The following is an 11,818-nucleotide window of genomic DNA, read 5'->3' as shown; positions in this document are numbered from 1 at the left end:
CTTTGGAATGGGAACAAATATAGATCTCTTCCAGTCAGTTGGCCAAGTGGTTGTTCTCCAGATTTCTTGACACAACTTAGTGAACATGTCCAGGGCAGCATTTGTTAGCTGAAATATGTCAACTGGGTATACCATCTATTCCTGGGGCCTTATTTTTTGCTATTTTCTTCAAAGCAGCTTGAACTTCTTCCTTCATTACCATAGGCTCTTGCTCATATGTTGTTTCATTAAATTCTTCTGTGTCTGCCAATTCTTTTCGATACTATGACTCAGTATATTCTTTCCATCTTCTTTTAATACTTCCTGGATCATTTAATATTCTTCTTAAAGCATCCTTGATTATAACAACTTGAGGTTTGAATTTGTTCTTCAGTTCCTTGAGTTTAAGAAATGCTGAGCGAGTTCTGACTCCAGCTCCTTGCACATTTCATTGTAATATTTTACTTTGTCATCCTGTGCTGCCTTCTGAAATCTTCTGTTCAGCTCTTTAGTATCTTGAATTCTTCCTTGTGCTTTGGTTCTCTGTGTTCCAGTGCAATATTCAGAGTTTCTTCTGACATCCATTTTGGTGTTTTCTCCCTCTTCTGTCTTTGTAATGAACGTTTGCACTCTTCTTAAATGATACCCTTGATATCCTCCCACAACTTATTTGGTCTTCGCTCATTAGTGTTCAAGGCCTCAAACCTGTTCTTGAGATGGTTCTGAAATTCAGGTGGGATAGACTCAAAGTCGTAATTTGGTTCTTATAGATTTGGTTTAATTTTCCTCAGCTTCAGCTTGAACTTGCATATGAGTAGTTGGTGGTCTGTTTCACAATCAGTTCCGGGCCTAGTTTTCACAGCTGATATTGAGTTCTTCCAGCGATTCTTTCCACAGATGTAATCCATCTGATTCCTATGCATACCCTCAGGTGAGATCCATGTGTATAACCTGCGTTATGTCTCTTAAAAAAGTGTTTGCGGGGGTGGGGGGGAGGGGGGAGGGGTTTGTGCGGGCAGAAGTGTGCAACAATGAATGAATGGAATTCCAAAATCTCTGTAGATGTTCATTGAAATGAAAAATAAACTAAATTTAAAAAAAAAAGTGTTTGCAATGAATAAGTCATTGATTGTGCAAAAATCAATCATTCTATCTCCAGCTAAACTTTTGATAGGAGACCCTTGTCTGAGATTGTATTACCAAATGTTTTTCCTTAGTCAGTAGGTTTTCTTTTCAGTCTACTGGAAAATGTTTTTTTCATGCACACAGGGATTAAAGCTTCAGAAGGTGCCATTCATCAATTTTATTCTCTCCTGACTGAGCAGTTCTGGCTGTATTTTACGTCCTCTTTATACTGTAAACTAGGACTTCTAAGCTTGATCCCAGTTTGTCTCTGATGAACTTCATGGTTTTAGGTTTTACTCCCAGATCTCTGATCCATCTTGAGTTAATTTTTGTGTATGGTGTAAGATGTGGATCCTTCGGCTTTCTTCAGATAGTATTCTTTGAAATAATTTAAGTAGAATTGTTGATGGTTCAACTCTGAATGTTTGGTAGAATTCACCTTTGAAGCCATCTGGACCAGGATATTTTTTTTTGAAGGAGACTTTTTATGACTTGCTCAATTTCTTCTTTTGTAATTGGTTTGTCTAATTCTCTTATGTCTATTTGGAAATTTTGTAGTTTCTAAGAATTTATCTATTTTCTTTAGGTTTTCAAATTTATCAGACTCTAGCTTTTCATAAAATTCTGATGTTAACAATTTAATTTTGGCCAGCTTTGTTGTGATGTTACCACTCTCATGTCTTATTCTAATTGTGTCTTTTCTTTCTTTTATTTTGTTAAGTTTGCTCATGGTTTGTCTCTTTTATTAACCTTTTCAAAGAACCAACTCTTGGTTTTGTTGATGATTTCAATTGTTTTTGTTTTCTATTCCATTTATTTCAACCCTGATCCTTATTATTTCCTTTCTTCTAGAGGTTGTGGAATTAGTTTGCTGGGGTTTTTGTTTTTTTGTTTGTTTGTTTGTTTTTTGTTGTTTTTTTATTTACTGAAAGTATCAAGTAGTTTGTTTTGCTCTTCTTCTTTTTTTTTTTTTTTAATATGTCTTCTTATGCTATAAACTTCCCTGTGAGGACTGTCTTAGTTGTGTTCCAGAGTTTTTTATATGCTGCATTTTCATTCATTTCAAGGAACTTTGTAATTTCAGTTTTTACTTCTTCTATAACCCAGTAGTGCTAAAGTAGAATGTTAATTTAGATTCCACAAGGGTGTTCCTTTTCTCTCTTGTTAATTTCTATCTTTCTAACATTTTGGTCTCAGAAGATACTTGGTATTGTTTCAGGTTTTTTTAAATTTGTTGAGACTTACTTTGTGTCATAATATTTGGTCAGCTCTGGATAATGTACTGTGTGCACTTGAGAGGAAAGTAAATTGAGTTTTTGTTGGGTAACATACCCTGAATATATCTATGAGGTCAAGTTGGCTGATTGTATAGCTTAGTTTTTCACATCTTGTTGAGTTTGTAGTGGTTTTTTTGTTTGTTTGTTTGTTTTAAATTTATCTGTTCTTTGGTGAGAGGATTGTCTTGAAATCTCCAACTACTATTGTAGGAAGTTTTGGTGGCCTAGTGGTAAGGAATTGTGTTGTCAATTCAAAGGCACAGAGTTTGAATCCACCACCCACTCCATGGGATAAAGATGGGTCATCCATTTCCATGCAGCTCACTGCTTCTTAAAACCTATTGGACTATGAGTCAGTTCTGACTCAAGGGTATACAACAACTACTATTATTGTGGTACTGTCTATTTTCTTCTTCAAGTCTGTTAACAATTCCATGTATTTTGTAGTTCTAGCATGTGTTGTTGTTGTTATTGTTGTTATGTGCTGTCGAGTCACCTGCAACTCATAGCGACCCTATGTACAACAGTCCTAAACCCTGCTCTATCCTGTGCCAGTTTTAATGTCTCTTACACACTTATCCCCATTACCCCAGTAATTGAATCCATCCTTCTCATCGAGGATCTTCCTCTTCAGTGCTCTCTCCACTCTCCCAAGCATGACATCCTTCTCCAAGGACTGATCCAGCCTTGCAACATGTCCAAAGTATGTCAGACTAAGCTTCAGAATCCTTGCCTCCATTGAGCAGTGGATATTTATTTAGGGTATGTCCTCTTTAATTAGTGTATTGTCCTTTGTTATTTCTTACTGGTTTTCATCCACTCTACTCTAGCTCTTATGGATTAGATGCCATTTGCTTGGTCTATTTTTTCCCCCTTTGTTAAAAAAAAAATATATAGATATAGATATATATATCTTTCACCTCTTTCTTAAATATCTCTCTTTTAGGCAACATATTGAAACATTTTGGTTTATTTCATCCATTCTGCTACTTTTTTCTCTTAATTGGTACTTTTAAACCATTCACATTGAGTGTGATTATTGATAGACTAGGTTTTATCATTGCCTTTTTGGTACATTCTTTTTTCTGTTGTTGCTGGTTACTTTGGTCCATCCACTTTCCTCTGTTGTCTCTCTGTGCAGGATTTTATTTCCCTTAGTATTTCTTGTAGAGTTGGTCTTGTTTTCACGAATTCCTTAAGTTCTGGCTTTTTACAAATGACCTTATTTCTCCTACATAATTGATGGGCAACTTTGCTGGGTAAAGGATCCTTCTTGACTGGCAATTGTTTTCTTTCAGCTTTCTAAATATATCATCCCATTGTTTTCTTTCTTGCATTGTGCCACAGCTATATCTAATTGGTTCTCCTTTGGAAGTGACTCTTTGTTTTTCTCACATTGATTTTACTATTTTATCAATGTGTTTGATTTTGGGCAATTTGACAATGATATATCTGGATGTTTTTATTTTGAGGTCTTGTCTGTTTGGTGTTGACAAAGCTCTGAGTATTTGCATTTCCTCATTTTCCATGATACCAGCATGTTTTCTTCTAACATCTCTTCCAGAATTTTCTCTGTGCTTTTTCATTTTGTTATTCCTGTTCTGGACTACCATTCACATGTATATTGTTTCATTTTATGTCATCCTACATGATTCTAATGTTTTCTTCATTTTTCTTCTATCTTCTCCCTTTCTTCTTCTTGTTGTAAATTCTCCTCAAGGTTCTTGTCTTCTGTCTTGCTGATTCTCTGTTCCATCTCTTCTGTTCTGCTTTTCTGTGCCTCCATCATGTTGTCAATTTCTGCCATTTCACTTTTGATATTTTGGATTGTATTCCATGCATTTCTTTTGTTTCTGGCACTAGGTTGGTTGTATCCTCTCTGTCTTATTAATATTTTTTAGTTTCTTGTTGCTCTTACTGCTTTAACTCTTCCATCATTTCCATAATTTCTTCAGAACTGGTTCTTGAAACTCCTTGTTGACATTTTTCTTTTACCTCCCTATTTCTGTGGTATTCATTGGGTCTTCAATTTGGTCTGGATTTTTAGGAGAAGGCTTATTTTGCTTTTTTATAGTGTTTGATCTTGCCTGCTTCTTCCTTAGTATTATATGAATTGAATGAAGTGAGGAGGGATTATTTCTCCTGTAAACAGACAAAAATTCTGATGGTAGCTGGAAAAGTCCCAGAAATGCTACCTGGAATCCTTGCTTCCCCAAGGCTTAGTGGGTCTTGCTTATGGTGTACCTGTGTCTTATGAGGCTGAGTGTAAGGGGCCACTTCCACCATGGCAGAGCCTGAGGGAAGCTAGGAGGGCTCCGGAATACTTCCATCCCAGGAATGCTGCTCAGAGCCCTTTCCTCCTTAAATCTTTGCGGTCAGCATTCATCATTTACCTGTCTCCTAATGCTGGGTATAGGCTGCCTGTAGTTCTCTATGGTCTTGGGACTGGCAGGGAAAACTCACGTTGGCTGGAGTGTTAACCCCTCCACATAGGAGGGCAGCTTATCCTGCATGAAGCCCTCAGTGGTCCTGGTGCTGACAGGATGACTTCCCTCAGCAGGAGAGCTTACCACTCCAGGGGAGAGGAGGGCAACTCACCCTGCCAGGAGTCCTCTCTTGTTCTCAGGCAGGCCAGAAGACTTCCTGTGGTGTGTGAGTGCACTGCTCAAGAGAAAGAGAGGGTAATTCACTGCCTGAAATCCTCTCTGATCTATATAGTACCTTTTACAACTGCAGTTCCCATCCACACTCTCCCTGTTATCTAATTGAGATATTTTGTTTCAATGTTACCCCCAGTTTAGGAGTCCTAGTAGAAAAATGGTTAACTAAAACATTCAGTGGCTAACTGAAAAGTTGACACAGAAAACCCACTAGCCTCTCCAGATATGGCAATCTGCTTCCATAAAGATTTGAAGCCTTGGGAACGAACGGTATGAGGCTCTTCTATCCTGTACTATAAGATTAGATTATCTGAGTTAGAATCAAATGGACAGTAGTGGGTTGGGTTAAATTTTGTATTGTCCAGCTAAACTATGCTCCACGTTTCTGAACAATGTTACTTTTTAATAGTGTTTGGCTCCTTTCTCATCAGCATCGATTATGGTCAAGTTGAACTAAAAGTTACTTAGATTTTATAAAAACCGTCAAATTAATGTGTGATTATAATATAGTATGTAACTGTTAAATATTTGTTTTATTTCAGGTTATAATATAACTTATCCTCCCATGCTTTTCCTCTGTCCCTTCTTCCCAAATCATCAGCTGTAGAAAAAGAAGAAGGAAAAACATGTCAGGACACAAATGGTAAGTATTTTGCAGGTTTATTTTTTTTTTTTAAATGGAACAATTTTACTAAACAAAAAAAAATGTATTAAGTGCTCAGTGTCCATAAAATGGAAAATCAAGAGACACATTAGCAATAAGAGAACCTGTTAGCTCCTTTCTAATCAGTGCTGGGTATGTTCCTGTGTTAGGTGCCAGCAAGTCATCTGTGACTCATAGCGACCCTTTGAACAACGGCTCTGAGCTTTGCCCTAGCCTGTGCCATCCTCATTATCTCTGCCCTGCTCAGGCTCCTTGTGGTAATCACTGTGCCAGTCCATTTTTTTCGACGGTTGTTCTCTCTTTCCTTGACCCCCTACCTTTCCCAACATGATGTCTCTGTGTTGAGTATAATCAGCTTTAATATCCCTACTAAATGTAGCATGAAAACTAAGTGCCAAAAATGTCACGAATTCTTTCTTAATGGGTTTATGCTATTAGGAGACATATTGGGGGGGACAGTGTTTATCACCAACTTTAATGTAATTAGTAATGAATCTTTCATCTTTTTTTAGCTGTAGAGCTCTAATTTTGTGTTTGACAGCTATATAATAGCAGATACTTATAAGCTATACTCAGACTTATAATTTTGTAGCTATGGTATTAAGCCTTCTTGAACACTAAAGAACCAGTCATGACTGGAAGTACTCTATGATGCTAAGTGAAACCATTGTGATTATATGGCACTGCCTTCTGTCAGCTATATGCCTGCAATATATACTAAGCCTTTTAGAAATTCAAGCATTACTTCTAAACTTTAAAAACCAATGACCAATGAAACAAAGATTGTCTGCTTTCTACAAAGTATATCTTGGGGAAAAAATGTGACTCATGTTTTCATTTTCAAATATACAATTATTAAAATAAGAAACGTACTTTTTAATCCTTCTCCTTTCATCCAGGCCTGTCTTCTATACTATAACATGTTAAACTTCAAAAGAATTTTTGCATGTGCTAAAGTGTAATGAGTTCTTAAAGGTAATTAATAAATAGCTAAGGGATTTCATTTTCCCGAATAATTCCATTTGACAGTTTTTTAAGAGTTGCTGGAAGGTTTCTTTTTGAAAAAGCTTTCCTTCTTGCCTTATTATGACAGTGGATGGCTCTTTCCTGTCCTTTATACTGAATGCCATATCCAGGCGGCAGGTTCAACAGAATGGCGTGCCCTCAGAAGTGTACTCTTCTCTTTCTTGTTCACCCTCCCTTTTCAAAGCTTTCTAAAAATTCATGAGTTGCATGGCACATTGAAATGAAAACTGGATCAGGATTTGGTGGTGGTGGGCTGTTGGTCTATTTCCTCTACCCCTGTAGGACAAGGTAGAACTGTGCCATCAGGTTTTCTATGCTGTAATCTCTACAGGACCAGATCACCAAGTCTTTCTATTACAAAGCCACTGGTAGGTTTGAACTGCCAACCAATGACTTAGCTTCTGAGTGCTTAATCACTCTACCATCAGGGTTCCTTGCACAAGGCTTTGGAAGCCTGAGTTTTAGTTCTGAATGGCTTTTGGCATGACTCTTAGCTCTTTTAAACCTAGTATCCTGACAGGAGCGACATCCACTTCCAAAATGGTTTGCCTCTGGAAACTCTGGAAACTGTACGACCAGTGCTCAGCTGTTCGTTCATAGGGTCGTTAAGAGTCGTCTACGACTTGACGGATCCAAACAACAACTACAACATCCTGACATTACTACATAGCCAATCTTACCTAATTTTTCAAAATTATTTTTTTTCCTATTAGTCTACAAGAAAAAGGATATAATAAAAAAAAGTCTACTCAGTCTCCATTCTTGGGAGTCCCATTCTCCTGAAATAGCCAAAGTTAGTACTTTGGGTTATAGTTTCTAGACTTTCAATGTACGTCTTGAGCACTTATTGCTGTGTAGTTAGAACTGACTCATAACGGACTCATTTGATCTCCATAGCTGGAAATTGCCTAGTATAAGATTGTCCATTTTATACTTTTGAACCATGAGAGATGAGTTGTCTTTGAGTTAGCAGTGGAGCCCCCAAGGGTATATTTTACATAGTTTCCAGTGTAAACCCGTAATAAAATTGTTTGATAATATAGATAAAAAGTTAAATGGGAAAGTCTCTTAGAGTCTTACTCTAAAAATAGCTGCAAAGATAGCCATTATTTAGAAAGTTATCTCAATATTTTCCAAGACATTTTAAGGAAAATATGTCATTTTATGATTATAAATTGTAGCTGGAAGAATATGAATCATCAAATCTTGAGGCTATGAAAATTCAGGAGTCTCTGGGTTGTGCAAACCATTAACATGATAAGCTACTAATCAAAAGATTGGCAGTTCAAGTCCACACAGAGAGGCCTTGGAAGAAAGACCTGGTGATACACTTAACAAATGCCTTTGGAAACTCCATGGTACACTTTCTGTTCTTACATGCAAAAGTACTTCTGTGATAAGTATTTTTTTTTTTAGTTTTTCTTGCATTTTTTTTTTTTTTCGTATAAAGCAACTGATGTTTTTGGATGCAGTTTAGCTTATTTGGAATGACACTGGAATGGAGTAAAAGGAGGAGAGAAGGATTGTCTACAGAAGGAAAAGGCTTGAAATTGATGTGGGCCTTTGGGACAGTAACTTTATATCACAAGCAAATGTAGACAAAGCAAGAAGAAGGAATACCTAAAATGATAAACTTTTTGCTAGCATTTTCTATTATCTATTTTCATAAATTCTATTTAATTTTAAATTTTTATTCAAGTCCTTCTTTTATATACTGTTTTCATTTGACTCGCGTGCGTATGAGTTTTTTCTTTTTTCCAGAAAAGTTACTTATGTTTTAATTGTTTAAGAATTTGCAGTTTCTAGCATCAGATCTAAGCATGCTCTTTGTCAGCCTCTTATCTCCTTTGTGCCATCATAAATATCGCCTAGAGTGCTAGGGACAGGAGAGTGTCTGTGTCTGACTTTCTCTGACTCACGGAAATGTCTTTGTCCAGAATCCTTCACAAGGTTTATGCTCTCAGCTTCTCCTAAAGCTTCTAAGTTTCCTCTCTTTAACTTTGAAGTTTTAGAGCAAGTTAGAGTTAACTTGTGTTCTTGGTATAATGACCATATAAGAAGGTGTCTCTTGAGGAATATTTAGATAAAATTCTTTTCAGACTAACATATCTCAGTCTGTAGGAAAGTAAAAAGTAAAGCAACCCTTTACTGTCTTCAGCAGTTATCCCTGGGACTTACATGATCGCTGTGCTCAAGATAAATCAGTTGTAAATAAAATGCAACAGAAGTATTGGGAAACAAAGCAGGCATTTATTAAAGCCACAGGGAAGAAAGAAGATGAACATGTTGTTGCTTCTGACGCAGACCTGGATGCAAAACTAGAGGTGAGTACGTTACCTCCCTCGGCCCCAGCATGCCGCCTTATTGGAGTCAAGATTTCCATAGTCACTAACCTCAACAGGAAAAGGTGTATTTTTTATTTGAAAATATATTGCAGAAAACTCACTGATGAGAAAAGTCTTCTTGTTGTTATGTGCCATTGAGTCGCCTGCCACCTGTAGCAACCCTATGAACAGCAGCTCCAAAACCTGCCCTATCAATCCGTCTCATCGGAGTCTTCCTCTTCTGCACTGTCCCACTAGAATGAGGAAATATCCCAGCATATTTTCTAAAATCTAAAATGGTCATGTAATCACTAGTTAATGCTTCAGCTAATTTGTTTTTCAAGCACTTAGTTTGAATGCACACCATGTGGTAGATTTTCAATAAATATTTGCTGAAAATTTTAATGTAATCAAAAGGTGAATTGCATTAGGTAAATCCATTGTCGGGCACCTCTCCGGAGCACTGAAAAAGAGTGATGTCAGTCTAGAGACTTAAGATGTGCCTGATCCAGTCCATAATCTTTGCAATTACTTGCTAGGTATCAGAGAGCTGGACAATGACTAAGGATGACAGAAGAATTGATACCTTTGAGCTGTGGTGTGGTCTTAAACATACCATGGACCACCAAGAAAACAAATATATTTGTCTTGAAGAGGGTGAAACCAAGTTTCTCCTTGGAGGCTAGGATTTTGAAGCTCCATCTCACATAATTTGGACATATGGGCAAGAAGGACCAATGTTTGGAGAAGGACATCAAGGGTAGAGGGAAAGCACAGGAGAGGAAGACCCTGAATGAGATAGATAGATACAGAAATTAAGACAATGGGGGTTGGTATGTCAGAGTCAGTGAGACTGGCTCAGGACAGGACAGGCTTCAGAGCTGCTGTACGTAGGGTCGCAGGCAACTTGACAGCACACAACAACAATGGGCTCTGTTGTGTCAGGAAGTGTGAGGATGGCATAGCGTAGGACAGGGTTCGGGTCTATTGTTCATAGGATCGCTATGAGTCATACTTGACTCAACATTACTTAACAACAACAAAAATAAGTTACAAACCTTTGCCACATATAGACTCTGTCTTATACGTGGATATACAACATAGGCAAATATCCATGTCGAACTGTCTGAAAAACCTGTGTATAGTCATCGGTATAGCCACTTTCACCTGTCTCTGTTCATCTTGCCTGTCTACTTATATGCCCAATTGTAGAATAATGATTGTCATTACTGATAATGTAGGATTGTACCTGTGATGTCTCCTTTGGTGTCTGTGTCTCTTGTGCATCTTTCCATGTCTTCCCTTTCTATAGTGACGTTGTTTTAACAAACCCCTTATTGTTTATTGTCTTTCCCATCACTACTCTAATACATATCTGTTGTCTAGATAGAGAGCTTTGGTGGCATAGTCTGTAGGGAGTTGTATTGCTAAGATAAAGGTGGTGTGGCTTTGAGGGCTCAAATCTACCATCAACTCTATGATAGAAAAATAGGAAATCTCTTGTGCAATGTACAGCCTCCGGAAAATCATACAGCTATAATTCAGTTCTGACTCAATGGCAATGACTATCTAGTTATTGATTTTCCTCTCTTCCCCCTCATTCTCTCATCCCTGCTAAACACCAAAGGATGTTTCTTTCTGTGTATAAATCTTTCCTTAGCTTTTTTATAACAGTAGACTCATACAATATTTGTCTTTTATGAAGGAACTATTTCATAAATATTATGCAGTGTTTCTCAAATTTGGCACTATACTTCAGTGTTGTTTGATATTCCATTCTGTGAATGGACCATAGTTTGTTTATCCATGCACCTGTTGATGGGTATCTAGAGTGTTTCCATCTGTTTGCTGTTGTAAATAAAGTTTTAGTTCTCAGCTTTTATTTCTTTAGGATATAGACCTTGTAGTAGGTTTGCTGAATGAAATAGTTATTTCTATTCCCAAGTTATTGTTCTTTTTTCTCTTTGAGGTTTTATTTTTATTTACATCTCCCTAAAAGGTAATGATTGCATGCATTTCTTCATGTGTTTGTTGAGCATCTTAAGATGTCTTTTGGTGAGCTATCTTTTCATGTGCTCTTCTCAGTTTTTTTTAAATTGGACTTTTGTCTATTTGTGATTCAAGTATTGAAGTATTCAGAAAATTTTAGAGATTAGTTTCTTGCTGGATATGTTATTGCCAAATGTTTTTCTTAATCTCTAGGCTTTAGTTTTACACATCTGAAATTTGTGGATTTTAAATGGGAATAAAATAAAGAGCTCAAGACATTAAAACAAACAACAACTTTTAGAGTAAAGTGACCAGGTTGGTGGAAGTCATGATTGTCCTGGCAGAGAGTTAAAAGGAGATACATTAGTTGTCAGTGTTAGAGGAGAGATTGTCATGTGTAGGAAACACAGATTCATTTTGTTCTTCTGAGAGTAGAACCAGACACAAGAGTAACTTTCATGGTGTTATAGTCAGTGTGGAGTTGTGCCGCTAACGCAAAGGCAGATCTCTCCGGCAGTTCATATCTACTGGTGGCTCCCAGGGAGAAAGATGGCCAATCTCCTTCTGTGCAATTTACAGCCTGGAAAAACCCATTGGAGGGTCAGCTGAGGGTTGATTACAACACAATAGCAAGGAATGCGAGAGGGTTTTGAGTGTTAGAATGGGCTGCTTTTGAGACTGTGGTGCTCCCATCAGATGGATTGGGATAATATTACAAGTGTAGCACTTAGTGGCTATAGTGATCTTGGGAGAGTTACCCTATTTTTATTATTT

General features: G+C 37.2%; 1 protein-coding gene across 4 annotated transcripts in view; it reads left to right on the top strand.

Moving 5' to 3' along the window:
• Positions 1-11,818, top strand: part of ICA1 (islet cell autoantigen 1, 69kDa) — a 211,433-nt gene that overhangs the window by 36,813 nt on the left and 162,802 nt on the right. For 2 of the 4 annotated variants that reach the window (XM_006880239.1, XM_006880240.1), the window contains exons 1-2: positions 5,668-5,684; positions 8,890-9,055. In XM_006880239.1, the coding sequence (XP_006880301.1) occupies positions 5,668-5,684; positions 8,890-9,055 (183 nt within the window). Of the gene's footprint in view, positions 1-5,581; positions 5,685-8,889; positions 9,056-11,818 lie in introns of those variants that run through there. The other 2 variants (XM_006880237.1, XM_006880238.1) reach the window with 2 other exon arrangements.

Source organism: Elephantulus edwardii, unplaced genomic scaffold (assembly GCF_000299155.1).
Source record: "Elephantulus edwardii isolate Elephantulus edwardi_28Jun2011 unplaced genomic scaffold, EleEdw1.0 scaffold00007, whole genome shotgun sequence".
Taxonomy (NCBI): domain Eukaryota; kingdom Metazoa; phylum Chordata; class Mammalia; order Macroscelidea; family Macroscelididae; genus Elephantulus; species Elephantulus edwardii.
This window is presented reverse-complemented; position numbering and strand designations above follow the sequence as displayed.